General features: G+C 44.9%; 1 protein-coding gene across 2 annotated transcripts in view; it reads left to right on the top strand.

Annotated features, from left to right (window-relative positions):
• MTF1 (metal regulatory transcription factor 1) overlaps positions 1–17,229 on the top strand; it is a 53,840-nt gene extending 36,611 nt beyond the window's left edge. For both annotated transcript variants that reach the window (XM_025382438.1, XM_025382430.1), the window contains exons 8-11: positions 3,152–3,254; positions 4,258–4,853; positions 9,244–9,307; positions 11,140–17,229. In XM_025382438.1, the coding sequence (XP_025238223.1) occupies positions 3,152–3,254; positions 4,258–4,853; positions 9,244–9,307; positions 11,140–11,570 (1,194 nt within the window). In that variant the 3' untranslated portion in view covers positions 11,571–17,229. The remainder of the gene's footprint in view (positions 1–3,151; positions 3,255–4,257; positions 4,854–9,243; positions 9,308–11,139) is intronic.
• Positions 17,230–17,277: the final 48 nt, after the last annotated feature.

Genomic DNA, 17,277 nt, shown 5'->3' with positions numbered 1-17,277 from the left:
GGCAATCAAGATCACTGAACTTAAAAAAAAAAAATCACTGAATTTCCCCTCCTTCAGCTGATAGACTTAGAATAGAATCATCAGCTAGTGGTGGGGGCTCATACTTGTAATCCCAGTGCTTTAGGAGGACCGCTTGAAGCCAGTTCAGGACCACGCTGGGCAACATAGCAGGACCTTATCTCTACTAACAATGACTTTTAAAAGCAGCCAGGCATGGTGGCATGTGCCTGTGGTTCCAGCTACTTGGGAGGCCGAGGGGATGATCTTGAGCCCGGGAGTTCGAGGTTACAGTGATTTGACTGTGCCACTGCACTCCAGCCTGGGTAACAGAGCTAGACCCTGTCTCAAAAAAAAGGGGTAGGGGCAGAATAATTGTTGCCTTTTGGCTCCAGTGGGCAATTTAATCTTTGAGCACGTCTAGATTGGTGGACAGCCCCACTCGTCACCACACCTCTGCCCAATCCCAAAGTGATCCTTCTGAGTTCTCCCTTCTAGAAGCAGAGTTGTTGCAAAATGACCTTAAAACGTAAGTTGTCACTAGGGCAAGATCTGCCCTAAAATTAGGCTTTAGTTTGGTGTATATGGTGTGTGTATGTTATTTTCAATTACATGTGACCTTTGAACAACACAGGGGCTAGGGATGCTGGCCCCCCAACCCATACCCCCTGCACAACCAAATCCTAGTATAACTTTTGACTCCCTCAAAACTGAGCTAGCAATGGCCTTAGCCTACGGTGATTGGAAGCCTTACTGATAACATAAACAGTTTAGATTAGCAGATATTTTGAATGTTATATGTATTACATATTATATTCTTAAAGTAAGCTAGAAAAAAATGTTTAGAAAATCACAAAGAAGAGAAAATAAATTTACTTTTTATTAAGTGGAAGTAGATCATTGTAAAGGTGATTCATCCTCATTGTCTTCACATTGAGTAGGCAGAGGAAAAGGAAGAGGAGGGGTTGGTTTTGCTGTATCAGGGGTGGCAGAAGTGGAAAAACGTCCAAGTGTAAGTCCACTTGTGCAGTTCAAACACATATTGTTCAAGGGTCAGCTGTACTTGCTTTTCTTTACAAGTTGGTAGATTTCGTTTTTTTTTTTTTTTTTGAGATGGAGTCTCGCTCTGTCGCCCAGGCTGGAGTGCAGTGGCCAGATCTCAGCTCACTGCAAGCTCCGCCTCCCGGGTTCACGCCGTTCTCCTGCCTCAGCCTCCCGTGTAGCTGGGACTGCAGGTGTCCGCCACCTCGCCCGGCTAATTTTTTTGTATTTTTTTTAGTAGAGACGGGGTTTCACCGTGTTAGCCAGGATGGTCTCAATCTCCTGACCTTGTGATCCGCCTGTCTCGGCCTCCCAAAGTGCTGGGATTACAGGCTTGAGCCACCGCGCCCGGCCACAAGTTGGTAGATTTCATGTAAAAATCAAAATTTCTGCATCTGATACGGTGGCTCACACCTATAATCCCAGCACTTTGGGAGGTTGGGGTGGGAGGATCCCTTGAGCCCAGGTCAAGACCAGGCTGGACAACATAGTGAGACCCTATCTCTGCAGAAAAATTAAAAAATTATCCAGATGTAGTGGCCCATACCTGTGGTCCGAGCTACTTGGAGGCTGAGGTGGGAGGATCGCTTGAGCCTGGGAGTTGAAGGCTGCAGGGAGCTATGATCATACCACTGCATTCCAGCCTGGGCAACAGAATAAAGAAACCCTGTCTCAAAAAAAAGAAAATCAAAATTTTGCCACTTGAGTTCTGGTAATTCCTGGCCTGCATAGTCCCGTGACAGCATTTGGCTGAAGCCCTTGAGGTGACTGGCATGCATTCTCTCCAGTATGCCACAACCCACCTCCCTTGCTTCACGTATTTCTGTTCCTTGTCTGGACTTTGTAGGCAGTTGCCCTTACCACTCTTGCCCTACAGACTGTAGGGGTAGAGGTGGATTGGAGGTTGACCATGGATAGAAGAACTGTAGTCTTTTCCCTTCCCTGAACTAAAGTGAAGAGTGCTCATTTTAGTTAGTGCCTGTGGGGAGGCAGGCCCTCAGGGATTGTGTTGGGTTTTTCCCCCTCACATTTTACCTTTTGTTTTTAATGCCTCTGAGCTTTTATTAAGTATAAAGCTATCACTATTATCATCATTGTCTTGTTTGATTTATTACCATGCATACATATTAGAATATCATAGATATTATGAAAGATATTCACAATGTTATTACACGAAGAAAGCAAGTTGCAGGGTAATGAATATTATATAATCTTTTTTCTTTTTTTTTTTGGATACAGAGTCTTGCTCTGTCACCCGGGCTGGAGTGCAATGGTGCGATCTTGGTTCACTGCAACCTCTGCCTCCCAGGTTCAAGCGATTCTCCTGCCTTAGCCTCCCAAGTAGCTGGGATTACAGGCGCCTGCCACCACACCCTGCTAATTTTTGTATTTTTAGTAGAAACGGGGTTTTACCATGTTTGCCAGGCTGGTCTCGAACTCCTGACCTCAGGTGATCTGCCTGCCTCAGCCTCCCAAAGTGCTGGGATTACAGGCGTGAGCCACCACACCCGGCCTATAATCTCATTTTTTAATGTAAGATTTGGTCTTTTAGATCAGAAGTCAGCAAGGTTTTTTGGTAATGAGCCAGATAGTAAATATTTTAGGCTTTGTCGATCACATGGTCTATGTCACAACTAGTCAACTCTGCCACTGTAGCAAAAGTTGCACAGATAATATGTAAATGAATGTGTTTGCCTGTGTTCCAATAAAACTTTATTTACAAAAACAGGAAATAACTGGCAAGTCATAGTGTGCCAGTTCCTGTTTTAAAGTATTTGAGGGGCTGGGCATGGTGGCTCATGCCTGTAATCCTAACATTTTAGGAGTCTGAGGTTGAGTGGATTGCTTAAGCCCAGGAGTTCAAGACCAGCCTGGGCAACATAGTGAGATTCTATCTCTATTAAAAAATAAATAAATAAAAATAAAATATTTGAGGACCCAAATCTTTAGTGTCTAAGGCTTAAGAAAATATGTGTTACTTTAAATAGCAAAAGGTAGAAACAAGATGCATAGAAAAGATTTTCTTTCTAGTTCTGCTGCTTTGAATGTGTTCTCTCATGGTGAAGAATTGTCTCAAGATGGCCAATCTCACATCTTTGTCTTTCTCCAATAGACCCAGGGCCAGGACCTCAGCACAATTTCACCAGCAATCATCTTTGAATCAATGTTCCAGAATTCAGATGATACGGCAATTCAGGAAGATCCTCAACAGACAGGTTTGTCACATGGACTCTTTCTACTCACATCTCAGCACTTGCTGACACACTGAGTCATAGGCACAATGAATCATTCTAGTTAGCTTAAATGAAGTGAGCTTTCTATAAAGGGTCAGAAAAGTTTGAGTCTTTCAGTTTAATTCCATCTTTTCCCCTACTTCCCTCAGTCCTGAAGAAGAGAGTCTCCTTTCCCAGAATCTTTTGTTGGCTGTAAAAAACAAAATGGGAGGAGCTGTGAGCTCTTTCTTCTGCTTTTTTTTTTTTTTTTTTTTTTTTTTGAGACAGCGTCTCATGTTGTCACCAGGTGGGAGTGCAGTGGTGTGATCTTGGCTCACTGCAACCTCCACCTCCAGGCTTAAGTGATCCTCCCACCTCAGCCTCCCGAGTAGCTGGGACCACAGGCATGTGCCACCACACCCAGCTAATTTTATTTTATTTTATTTTTGGTGGAGATGGGATTTTGTCATGTTGCCCAGGCTGCTTTCAAACTCCTGAGCTTAGGCAATCCACCTGCCCAGCCTCCCAAAGTTCTAAGACTACAGGCATGAACCACCGTGCCCAGCCTTGTGAGCTCTTTCTTCTGATGTGATACACTGTCTATGAATGAACAGGACCCACAAACTCACAAATTTCAGATGCATCGATCATACTGTGTTCGATGAAAATTTGTCTGTAAAACTTCCCATTAGTCAGAAAGTATATTCACTAGTTATATCAAAAAAAGGATGTTTAGTCTCTTTATCAGAAAAGCCTTAAGACACTTTTTTAAATGGTTAGACCTATATTGGGTCTTCACATTTAGGAAGTGAGGTTGATGGTGAAACTTGATACTTTGACCAGAGGTGTCACTAAATGAAAATGACAGAAAGCTGGCCTGCTAGCTATGAAGAGATGAGTTCAGTGGACTTTAGCTGTGTTTTGTTTAGCCCATAATGACTGTTTTTGTGGCTCATCTAAGGCTTGGGATATGTATATATATATTTCTATTTCTTTTTCTTGCCAGCTTCCTTGATTGAAAGTTTTAATGGTGATGCAGAGTCAGTCAGTGATGTTCCGCCATCCACAGGAAATTCAGCATCTTTATCTCTTCCACTTGTACTGCAGCCTGGCCTCTCCGAGCCACCCCAGCCTCTACTACCTGCCTCAGCTCCGTCTGCTCCTCCGCCTGCTCCTTCCCTAGGACCTGGCTCCCAGCAAGCTGCATTTGGCAACCCCCCTGCTCTCTTACAACCTCCAGAAGTGCCTGTTCCCCACAGCACACAGTTTGCTGCTAATCATCAAGAGTTTATTCCGCACCCCCAGGCACCGCAGCCCATCGTACCAGGACTTTCTGTTGTTGCTGGGGCTTCTGCATCAGCAGCGGCAGTGGCATCAGCTGTGGCAGCACCAGCCCCACCACAAAGTACTACTGAGCCCCTGCCAGCCATGGTCCAGACTCTGCCCCTGGGTGCCAACTCTGTCCTAACTAATAATCCCACAATAACCATCACCCCGACTCCCAACACAGCTATCCTGCAATCCAGCCTAGTCATGGGAGAACAGAACTTACAATGGATATTAAATGGTGCCACCAGTTCTCCACAAAACCAAGAACAAATTGTAAGTATTATGTATAAATATACCCAGTGGGGTGAAGTGTGTTTACATAGGTGACGTGTTCAGAAGTTTTTACTTCAAAAAGAAAAGTGGCTGTCATATCCACCATGAAACTTGTCAATGACTACCTTTTAGTCATTTTCCACATAATCAAGTGGTATAAATGTAGGAAATGCTGTGGTCAGTACCTACAATAAGGAGGCAGAGAAACAGTCTTTATCTAGCAGGAGGCACTCGAACAAATATTCCTACAGATACTGGAATCTAATCACATCTTCTAGTATAAAAAAGCAGTCAGCAAACTCCAGAGGCCCCAGAATATTCCAGAAAAAGAAGGTTGTCTTCAAGGCAGAGTCAGACTGATGTGAGGGACTGATGTGACCCAGTCAGACGGCACCAGATAGCAGTGGCCAAGTCAGAGAACTAATCTGCTCCCACAGCCCATCATAGAATCATTTTCTGAGGAAGTGCTTGGTCTTGATGACTAGGGAAATGACTTGGTCTTTCAGTTAATGCTTCATGGTGAAGAATTGTCTCAGGGTGGCCAATCTCACAACTTTGAAAGCCTGATATTTGCCATATACCACACTGAATATCTGGAGGATACAGAAAAGAGAAAAAAAACATGATTTATTTTTTTATAAAAACGTATATTCTAGTTAAAGAGGCTAAAAATGCCAAAAAGAAAGTTAATATTACCAGTAGATTAAGTACTAAATACTAATAATGATAATTTAAAAAACATCAACAGCTATTATTTATTGAGTCCTTACTATGTGTAAGGACTTATGTGCTACATATTTTTTAAAATTGAGGATTTGCAACGTGTCAGTTATTACCTATGTACATTATTTTTAGATTACTTTTTTTTGGACTTTATTGAACAGATGGTACAGAGAGTTTCCATAAACCTTTCTCCATCCCCAGTTTCCCCTCTTATTATTATCATTATTATATATTTTGAGGCAGGATCTGGCTCTGTCACCCAGGCTAGAGTACAGTGGTGCTATCTCAGCTCACTGCAACCTCCGCCTCTCGAGCTCAAGCCATCCTCCCACCTTAGTCTCCTAACTGGGACTACAGGCACCCACCACCACGACTGGCTAATTTTTTGTATTTTTTATAGAGATGGGGTTTCGCCATGTTGCCTAGGCTGGTCTTGAACTCCTAGACTCAAGCGATCTGCCTGCCTCAGTCTCCCAAAGTGCTGGGACCATAGGCGTGAGCCATCATGCCCAGCCCTCCCTCCCCTATTATTATTATTTTTTTTTATCTGTATCATCTTGTGTTTGTCCCCTATTACTAACATCTTGCAACAGTGTGGTAAATTGGTTACATCTGATGAACCAGTATTGATACATTATTATTATCTAAAGTTCATAGTTTACATTAGGGTCCATTCTTTGTGCTGTACAGTTCTATTGGTTTTGACAAATGCGTAATGTCATCTATCTACCATTACAATATCCAGAATAGTTTCACTTTTTAAAAAATTCCTTGTCCTTCACTTATTCATCCCTTCTACGTCTTCCCCCTCCCCTAGTAATCATTGATATTTTTACTATCTCTGTATACCTGCAGCTCTGTGTGTCACACAAAGCACATTTTAACATATTACAACAATCCTAGGAGGTAGGTCTAATTTTCCCATTGGAGGGCAGAGGTCCAGCGAGGTTTGGTGACTGGCTGAAGTTCCCACAGCTCACAAGTGGCAAAGCTGGGATTTAAGCATAAGCAGATTGATCCCAGAGTTGGTGGCTCTTGGCCACTGCATTGAGGGGTTCAGACACTAGTGGTTTGTTGGGTGACCATACAGGTCAGGTGAGCCTTGAGATACGGGTAGGAATTAGATGGAGAAAAGGATGTACTAAGTTGGAGAATCTAGAGGTGGATGTATGCTACTATCAGACACACTAGAAAGGCGATTTGGGGCTCAATAGGGAGAACACTCAAATTCCAGAAGTAGGCTGCCAATCCCCTCTAGATCTAGAGAGCCTGTTTCCATTTCTAGATAGCCAGAGTCATTGGAAAGGGCTTTCCAGTGTTGTGACCCAGCCCGCCTCCATGTGGTTTTTATTGTTTTCTCTGGCCCTGTCCTGGGGTGCTGAGTGAAACAAGTCATCCCTTTTCTTTTCAGGTATTTAAATATGGGTCTCACTTCTCCTTTTTTTTTCTTTTTTTTTGAGTCAGAGTCTCGCTTTGTTGCCCAGGCTGGAGTGCAGTGGTGCAGTCTTGGCTCACTGCAACCTCCGCCTCCTGGGTTCAAGCGATTCTCCTGACTCAGCCTCCCGAGTAGCTGGGACTACAGGCACACACCACCACGCCTGGCTAATTTTTGAATTTTTAGTAGAGACAGGGTTTCGCCGTGTTGGCCAGGCTGGTCTCCAACTCCTGGCCTCAGGTGATTTGCCCACCTTGGCCTCCTAAAGTGCTGGGATTACAAGCGTGAGCCACCACGCCCGGCCTCCATTATTATTTTATAGTATCATCTGCTATGTAACTTAGCCAGAAGCTTTCACTTTCCTCCCACACTCATCTTAGAGGCACTTTTTAATTTCCTTTTTAGAGAGATAAAAGACAAAGCTGCCTCAAGATAAGACTTCAAGAAAGTAGAAACCTTTTAGCCCATGTAATAGGAAGTATAGTAGAGTGATAAGGGTGACTTTCTGGGCATGGGTTTGTAGTCCTGCTTAGTCATAATATAAATAATGAATGTTCTCGAACTCCTGACCTCAGGTGATCCACCCGCCTCGGCCTCCCAAAGTGCTAGGATTACAGGTGTGAGCCACCATGCCCGGCCTTAAATAATAATGTTTACTGAATGTTCACCATGCGCCAAGTGTCCTACGTGCATCATCTCATTTCATCCTCACAGGGGCCTTTGAAAGGTTTTTGGTTATTGTCTTAGTCCATTTTCTGTTGCTTAAAACAGAATACCCCAAACTGGGTAATTTATAAAGAAAACACATTTATTTCTTAGAGTTACGGAGGCTGAGAAGTCCAAAGTTGAGGGGCCACATCTGGAGGGCCGCCCTGCTGGTGTGGAACCCTCTGCAGAGTCCTGAGGCAGCACAGGGCATCACATGGCAAGGGGTTGAACATCCTAGCTCAGGACTCTCTTCTTATTATTTATTTATTTTATTTATTTTTATTTTTTTGAGATGGAGTCTCACACTGTCGCCCAGGCTGGAGTGCAGTGGCGAGATCTTGGCTCACTGCAACCTCCACCTCCCAGGTTCACACCATTCTCCTGCCTCAGCCTCCCGAGTAGCTGGGACTACAGGCACCCACCACCACGCCCAGCTAATTTTTTATATTTTTAGTAGAGACGGTTTCACCATGTTAGCCAGGATGGTCTCCATCTCCTGACCTTGTGATCCGCCCGCCTTGGCCTCCCAAAGTGCTGGGATCACAGGTGTGAGCCACCACTGTGCCTGGCCTTTTTGTTTGTTTGTTTGTTTAAGAGAGAGAATCTCACTATGTTCCAGGCTGGGCTGGCCTTAAACTCCTAGGCTCAAGCGATCCTCCCTCAGTCTTCCAAATAGCTGGGACTATAGGCATGTACCACCACACCCTGCTTCTCTTACTCTTCTTATAAAGCCACCAGTCCCACTCCCATGATAACCCATTAATCCGTGAGTGAATTAATTCATTCATGACCCAGTCACCTCTTAAAAACCCAGCCTCTCAATACTGCCACACTGGGGATTAACTTTCAACATGAGTTTTGGAGGGGACAGATACTCCATCCATAGCAGTTGTTATTCCTGTTTTTATAGGTGGGGAAACAAGACTCTAAGAAGTTAAATCACATGCTCAACATCAACAACTAATAAGTGGCAGAGCTTGGACTTGAATCCAAGTGTGGCCGAATCTAGGGCCCACCCTTGAACTATGCTGTGCACCTTATAGCACAAGGCCTTTACAGGGCTGACTGCCTGTGAGAGGAAGCCTTAGCCTGTCCTTGGCATGCAACTTAATCTCTGAGGGGAAAAAAAGAACTTTCCAGCTTTCTTAGAAGTATTGGGAGGCAGCAGGGAAGGTGGAGAATCTGAAGGAAAGCTAGCCCTGGGATCCCTCTGAGAAGACCATCTGCTTGAGAAAAGCAACCTTGGAGGAGGAGGAGCCTTTGCATACAGAACCTACTGGATTAGGCAGCTGGGAGCCAGCCAACTAGTAGCGTACAAAGCTAGCTACGTTGTCAGCACTGAATGTCAACCAGTGCAGTGACCTCATGTCAGAGCACAAACAAAACATCACTCAGTACAAAAACCCCTGAACACTAAGGGTTTTCTGTCTTCTTGGATGACCATTACAATCAGGGAGGCTTCAGGTCCCTGGGGATCTGCCATATTACAGTGGCTATAAATGGGATTTCTTTTTCTTTTTTCAGCAGCAAGCATCTAAAGTTGAGAAGGTGTTTTTTACCACTGCAGTACCAGTAGCCAGTAGCCCAGGTATGTAATTCCATGTTAGCCTTAAGAGAAGGCAACTCTGTGGGCCCCTTGAGGCACAGCTAATTACTGCTTTGTCCCAGTTTCTAAAACTTTAAAAATCTTTAAACAGCCTCAGTTAAATTCTTCACATTGTATTGTTGGCTAGAGTATTTCATATTCTCACAACTATTAAAAGTTAGTATACTTCTGGCCAAAATACTGTGTTTAACATTCTTTAGTAACAGTTCTTTCTCTTTCAGATAGAGCTTTAAAATGTAGCCAGAAAAAAAATTTTGAATCACAGTTAATGCTAAAGAGGGCAGTTGTTAATTCACTGGACTCTTTTCTAATTACAGTAATGAAGAAATAGCATCTGGGTCAGAGACACATAGAGAGCTGAAAGTTCCTTTTATTCAAATTATTTATTTTATCGATTAAGACACTGGGACCCAGAAAAATTAAATGACTCCCCCAAGGTTATACGTGAATTTATGGTGGAACCAAAGCACTAGTTGTTAGGCCTCCCAGTTCCCACCCTGTTCTCCTGCTCATTGGCCTTTGTTTTGTTTTGTTTTTGAGACAAGGTCTTGCTGTCACCCAGGCCACAGTGTGGTGGCACGATCACAGCTCACTGCAGCCTGGACCTCCTGGGCTCAGGCAGTCCTCTTGCCTCAGCCCCCCCAAGTAGCTGGGACCATAGGCATGCACCACCATGCCTGGTTAATTTTTCTTTTTCTTTTTTTTTTTTTGAGATGGAGTCACGTTCTGTTGCGGAGGCTGGAGTGCAGTGGCGCAATCCCGGCTCACTGCAACCCCTGCCTCCCAGGTTCAAGTGATTCTCATGCCTCAGCCTCCCAAGTAGCTGGGATTCCAGGCACTCACCACCATGTCCAGCTAATTTTTGTATTTTGAGTAGAGACAAGGATTCACCATGTTGGCCAGGCTGGTCTCGAACTCTTGACCTCAAGTGATCTGCCCACCTTGGCCTCCCAAAGTGCTGGGATTACAGGCGTGAGCCACCAAGCCCGGCCTAATTTTTCTTTATTATGTGTAGAAACAAAGTCTCACTATATTGTTCAGACTGGTCTCAAACACCTGGGCTCAACAGATCCTCCCTCCTCAGCCTCCCAAAGTACAGGGATTACATACAGGCATGAGCCACTGCACCTGGTCCTTCCCATTGGTCCTTAGCTCTGTCAAGACACACAAAGTCTGGCTGAATATGGAGCAAGTGTTCGCACAACACATGAAAGAGAGATGAGTAAGATGTCCTAAAGGAGCTCAGAGTCTCCTGGGCAGGCAGAACCAAGCAGGTCCTGTACTGCAAGGAGAGAAGTGTGGAAGGAAGATAGCAGCACTGTGCATGTGTGCTGGGAAGCTGGGTACGTGCTTCATCCAAGCTAGCCCTCTGCATAGGCCTACAGAAGTGGGGGAGTGAGCTAGGTCTTGAAAGATGAGTGTCAGTTCTCCAGAAGAGTAGTGTCCAGGGATTTTAGGCATAAGGAAGAGCCCACAGGCCCAGGGGTGTAACGAACGTGTCAGGAACAAGGTAGGCATCCACATGGAGGGTGCAGTGGAGAATGACTGGAAATGAAGCTGGAAATACAGGGTGCATCTAGATTGTGTGTGTGACTTTCTAAGGAAAGGGGACTTTGTCTTCGGCTGGGGAGTGTCCCTCTTTTACCTCAGAGGGCATGTGGTCCAATTTAAAGCAGAACAAACCCCGAAGTGTGGTGACCATCCTTCCCATGGTTCCCATGGCACTCTGCTCTCACCTAGCCCATGTATCCCTGTCCCTCATGCTCCTGCCTCTGCAGCTACTTGAAGAGCAGTCTCTCTTGCCTCTCTCGCAGGGAGCTCTGTCCAGCAGATTGGCCTCAGTGTTCCTGTGATCATCATCAAACAAGAAGAGGCATGTCAGTGTCAGTGTGCATGCCGGGACTCTGCAAAGGAGCGGGCAACCAGCAGGAGAAAGGGCTGCTCCTCCCCACCCCCTCCAGAGCCGAGCCCTCAGGCTCCTGATGGGCCCAGCCTGCAGCTCCCAGCGCAGACTTTCTCTTCAGCCCCTGTTCCCCAGTCATCATCCTCTACCATACCCTCCTCCTGTGAGCAAAGCCGGCAAGCAGAGACTCCTTCAGACCCTCAGACAGAAACGTTAAGTGCCATGGATGTGTCAGAATTTCTGTCCCTCCAGAGCCTGGACACCCCGTCCAATCTGATTCCCATTGAAGCACTACTGCAGGGGGAGGAGGAGATGGGCCTCACCAGCAGCTTCTCCAAGTGAAGGGCCCGTGTGTGCTCACCTGCGGGAAAAAGTGGGTGAGCAGGAGGCATGAGGTACAATGCCTGCCATCATGGGTCAGAAATTTGAAGGATGAAGAAATCTACTGTTTGAAATCCTCACCTTTCAGACGTATTTTCTTTATTCACATCCCAGGAGCATCCATTTTAAGGAACTAATCTTTGGAAAAAAACAAAAAACAACAAAAAAAGCTAAGTTATAAGTGAACTGTTTGGCTGCACTGTATGTCACTTTTGCTTGTTGTCATGTGAACTTGGAAACTAAGGTTACTCGTGTGCATAAAAATTCTAAATGAAAGGGTGTGGTTTCCATCAATCTGATGCTGCCCATCGCTTGCACTGGGGTCTTTGTGGATTGGGCAGGAGAGTTCAGTGTGTTGGGTGTTGCTCCTTCCTGTGTGTCTTTTGAATCTGAGGCTGACATTTGCTTGGAAGGCCAGACCCTTGCTTCATCAGAGAGGGCAGTGGCAAAGGCCAGTGAGGCAGCTGTGAGTTGGACAGGGTTCAGGTGAGATGGTGTTGTCATTTGTGCTTAGTGTTGGTGGTGCTCAGGGTGGATGACACGGGTCGTTCTGCAGCCCGCTTCAGCACAAATAGTCAGTTTAAGGCCTGGCTCACAGGCTGTGGGGTTGATCTGGCTCTGCAGAGGCCCTAGGCAGCTTGTTGACTGCTGTCTGTCGATGACATGTGCAAAGCAGGTTCTAGCAACATGATCACTGTCTTTGCCTTCCTGGTTCTTTCTCTCAGTTGGTTGCCAGGGCTTGCAGATCGCAGTGAATTTTCCTTGGGGAACATCTCTGTTTTGTCCTAGAGAGAACTTGTGGCTTATGGCCAGTTGCTGTTTGGTGGTCTGCCTTCTTTTTAATGGTATTTTCTTCCTCAGAGCAGAAGGGCCGCATTTTGCTTATCAGAAGAAGGTGCAGATTTAAGGGAATTCGTATGAGGTGGCATATAATTGGCAGGCCAGGTGTCCTGGTTCCAGGTTGCAGCCAGGCTTTGGGTTGCCCCCTCCATCTCTGCCCCCCTCTGGATTTTGCATACAGCCTCATACAGTGCAAACAAGGATGTGACTTGCTCAGCTTAGTCATGTGATTTATTTAAAAAAAAAGAAAAAAAGAAAAATCACAAAACGATGATCTTCTACTCAGGGTATAGCAAAACAAAAAAATTCCCTTTCCACCAAAAAGCCTGAAATGTTGCAATAAGTTATCTCATTTGGAATGTTTCACTAAGTTGTGTTATAGGAAAAAATTGTGTGTGTGTGTGTGTATAGAATTATATCCATCTGTCTGCCTTTGGCTCCAAGTCATTGCCTCTTAAAATAAAAGATACAGTCCACACTAGCATGAAGGTTTCTCTCAACAGGCTATATTAACATAGTCATGAGTGCTGACCAAACTCACCAAGCTCAGAGGCCAGGCATGGCCCAAGGTGCAGAATAGGCCTCTGCCTCCCAAGAGCCATTTCCCTGCCCTGAGCAAAGAGTGGTGGTCCACAAACAAGGCTGCTCTTCCAAACTGACAGTGTCAGGCAGGAAGCAGCCATAATTTTGCCTTGCATTTTCATTCCCTAATGCAAAGGGATCTGCATTGGTCACTCTCCTGTTCTCTGAGCCATTGCTCAGGGCCAGCCAAGACATTATTGAGAGAAGATAATTTACCTTGGAGCCAGGGGCCCTCCCTGGCTTTAGCAAGGATGTTCAGGGACAGACAAAGAGGGCAGTGGTGGTGAATGTTGTTACTGCCATGAGGAGAAATGGTCTTACCTACAAGCAGCCAATTTCTCATTCCAGGACTCTAGCCAGAAGAATTGACTTCTTTTTTTTTTTTTGAGACGGAGTTTCGCTTTTGTTGCCCAGGCTGGAGTGCAGTGGCCCGATCTTGGCTCACCGCAACCTCCGCTTCCCAGGTTCAAGCAATTCTGCCTCAGCCTCCCGAGTAACTGGGATTACAGGTGTGCACCACCATGCCTGACTAATTTTGTATTTTTAGTAGAGACAGGGTTTCTCCATGTTGGTCAGGCTGGTCTCGAACTCCCAACCTCAGGTGATCTGCCCGCCTCGGCCTCCCAAAGTGCTGGGATTACACGTGTGAGCCACCGTGCCTGGTCTAGGGAATTGACTTCTTTTTGACCTTCTGCACTCCCTTCTCCAAAAGGATTGTGGCTTCTGATGACCACTGACCTCAGCAGAAGTTGATAAGGCAGGAGGAATTTCCTGTTAACACAGTGGGTTAGTCCTCCTGGAAAACCAGCTGCTGAGCATGAGTTTTCCTTGGATCTCTCTGGGCCTTGCACCCACAGGAAGCTTTGAGGTAGGGCCCTTGGTGTTTACAACTTCTGAGAGAGTAGTGATGGGACCCCAAAGTAAGCTAGTATCAGAGGGCAGTAATGACCTTCCCATATGCCCATCCTGTGGTCACCTGGGATTTGGGTTCCCTGGGAGTGGAGGTGGGAAATAGGAGCCCAGGGAAGGACATTTGAAGCACCCACGGTTTAAATATCGACTCTTCCTGGCTAGCCAGGGCGTGCTTATGTTGGGGCCTACCCAGGTCAGTGGCCTTTTCACTCTCAAAGATCAGGGGTGACGAAGCAGCATCTTAAACAGTGTTTAGGCTGACAGATTTTTCAAGTTGAAGAAGCTGAAGTATCTGCCTTTTGAGGGTGACTTTAGATTACAAGAAAGACTATCAGATCCAATCAGCTTTTGAAAAATCAGGAATGTGCTTAAAATGCCAGTGAGTTGTGAAGATCAGGTTTATTTCCCAGGGTAGGCAGTCTTCCTTTCCCTCCTTTTCCAGTTCTTTTTTCCTACCTGCCCTTCTGTAAGCCTGGTCTCTAGTGCCAAGGACCTTGGAAGAAAGAGGGCCCCTAGCTAAGCTGGAGCCAGAAAGAACCTTCATGGTGAGTGTGGTTTCCCAAACGTGGGAAATGAACCTAGGGTGAGATTAGGGAGGATTTGTAGAATTCTAGCAGGTAAAAATCAAGCCTTTTTCCTCTCTCATAGTAAACTTAACCATTTTCACCCTGTACATTATCTTCTAGTTCCTACTAACATCTCCAGTTAGACAACCGCTTCAAAGGGTGCTTAGCACCAGGGATTGGGGTTCATGGACTTAGGAGGTGGTAAGGAAACTGACTGGCACCACCAAACTGCCTTAGTGAACTTGGCCCTTCCCAGGCAGGTAGGTTGGGCATTGAGGGAAAGTGGCCCAGTCTTTCCTGGCAGGGTCTGGCCAGTCTCATGGGAGCACCACTAGTGTGGTGACAGAAGTGGTGTCATTTATTGAATTCCACCTCCGTTTAGAAGGAGATCATGGTACAAAGCCCAGGAGGGGCCTTAAGATGTGAAGATCTCTCTGAGTAAAAGGCAAGGGGCTTCTCTTCTTCACCTCTGGGATAGGTGGTAGATCGGAGAGTTTTATTTTCAGGGTCAAGGCTGTGGACTGATGGGGATATTGGAGGGTGGGTGGGTTTTCCTGAGAGACTTTGTATAATGCTGAATGTGTCCAGAGGGACAAGTTTGCAGAACCTCATATTGGTATATTAAAGAAATAATAAAATAAAAAAGCACTTTAGGTTATTTTATCTTTAACCCGATTGCTGCAATTTCTTTTGTGTGTATATATACATATATATACTTTCCACAAAGTTTATTTTTTGCTCAGAATAAAAAGTTAAATTGAGGTGTGAAAAGAAAAGCACTTACCTTGGTGCAATATGTGTAGCTTGATGGTCGTTGTCCCATGTGGCCCTGGCCTGGCCGCGTTTTTCCGCTCAATCAGCCCTGTACTATGAGGCTGTCCATAGAGAAACACTATTATGCATTCTCAGCAACCGCTCAATCTATGCAAGCCTTCCCTGTGTGCCCCAGGGCGCCCCCTCAGGCTCTCTGAAGAACTGCTGTGGGTCCTGTTTTCTGCTGACTGTTGAGGCCCTTTTTCATCACTTCTTGGTCTCTCGCCATCTTTTCCCTCTTCACCATTACAAAATGATGCCTGAAAGGAAGGAACAGATTGTTCCTAGGTAGAAACCTGGCACCTTCTAGACTTTGATATTTGTAATCACATCCATTGTCCTTAAAGACTTTTCCAGAGTCATTGAAACCATTGATGTGTGGAACTGCAACAGTATTTCTCAAGAGTTTACAATTGTCTTACACCACCAATCAGAAATATGTTTGGGGGGGCATGGGTGGCAGGGGGCAACATGAGCCATTTCCATACTGGTCCCCATACTACCTGTGTTGGTTCCTTAAGCAAAAAGGCCTCCAGCCTTCATTAAATCCTATAAACAAACATTAAATCCCATGAATCATTATCAACTTTCTTCCTTTATTCCACCTCCCCGATTTTATCTTCAATTCTCAGGCTATAGAATAGACGAGTTTTAAAATATACTTCAGCCACCCTTTACTCCATCTCCCCCATTTTATCTTCAATTCTCAAATTCTCAGGCTATAGAATAGGCAAGTTTTAAAATATAATTCAGCCAAAGCAGAAAGATTTTCATAGATCTAATATGCAAATGGTTCTGCTGGGACATAGATCAGAAATTATCTGTTCCTTAATATTTCAGGGTGGAGGCAACAAAACTGGAGCATATTTCTGATTGGTTAGCCATATTAGCCTGTTTCCTCTTGCATGTTTTTTTAGGGAGAGAGGGAAGGGGTCCTGTATTTCTTCTGATGCCCTTAGGGGAAGCCAACGACCACTGGGCATTTCTCACTGTTACTCCTGTTCAAGAGAGGGCTTCTCAGTCTGCACTGAAAAATGCAAATTAAACTGGATCTTTATGTCAATGTGTACATAGTACAAGCTTTTCTACTGGAATTGAGGTTCAAAACCACACGCTGCCCTTTTGGTGGTGTGCCTGTTGGGCCAAAATTGGGCGATCACGTAGTGTCCCTTTCTCAGCTCAATGCAGTTTCTACTTTTTCTTATGGGAAAATTTTTCATAAAACCTTTTTGCACCAAAACCCAGGGGTGTTTTTTGCAATATCCTTGTTATCCTCGTAGTGTGCCAACTCAGAGGCTTCTCTTGCCCTTTTCCTGCTGTGTTCTCAGGCCTCCCAAGGGCTGTTTGACTCAACAGTCTACATCCTTAGTTGTGTTTTGGAGAATGTGAGGGTGGGGGTCAGAGTTCAAAGTGTCTGTTCCCTTTTCCTGTGAACTCTTCCTAGTCCGTTTGGGGAAGGTGGCTGGAAACAGATTGTTACTTAATCTCTGGCTCAGATCTTCTAGCCAGGAAAGGCAAGAGCCCCCAAGAGCCCTCTTTTTTTTTGACATACACTAATCATTGGCCGGGGTCTTGGTGACAACTTTTAAAATCCCAAATAGTTTTATTTGGATTATGTAAAAGTAAGTGTGAAACATGGGAACAACGGACTTCCACTGAGCGATATGAAAACGTTACAGGTTCAGTACTTCCAAAGGAAGAAACCTCCAAACCCAAAAAAGAATAAATACGAATTTGTATTTTTGAAGAATGTGAAATAATGGTGTTTGCTTAATTGCTCATTTTGTATAAACTTAATATTGTACTTTAAAATATCTGCTAAGAAGTGAAAATTTAACTTTTTGGAATTGAAAAAGCAATATTAAATACTAATGAAATCCTAATTAAATGCTTATTTAAATCTGGTAGTATCTGTGGCATTTCTTCCCAACCCTGTCTATAGTTGACATTTTTCC

The sequence above is a fragment of the Theropithecus gelada genome, chromosome 1, assembly GCF_003255815.1.
Source record: "Theropithecus gelada isolate Dixy chromosome 1, Tgel_1.0, whole genome shotgun sequence".
NCBI lineage: Eukaryota > Metazoa > Chordata > Mammalia > Primates > Cercopithecidae > Theropithecus > Theropithecus gelada.
The sequence above is the reverse complement of the archived record's forward strand: the minus strand, read 5'-3'. Positions and strand labels throughout refer to the sequence as shown.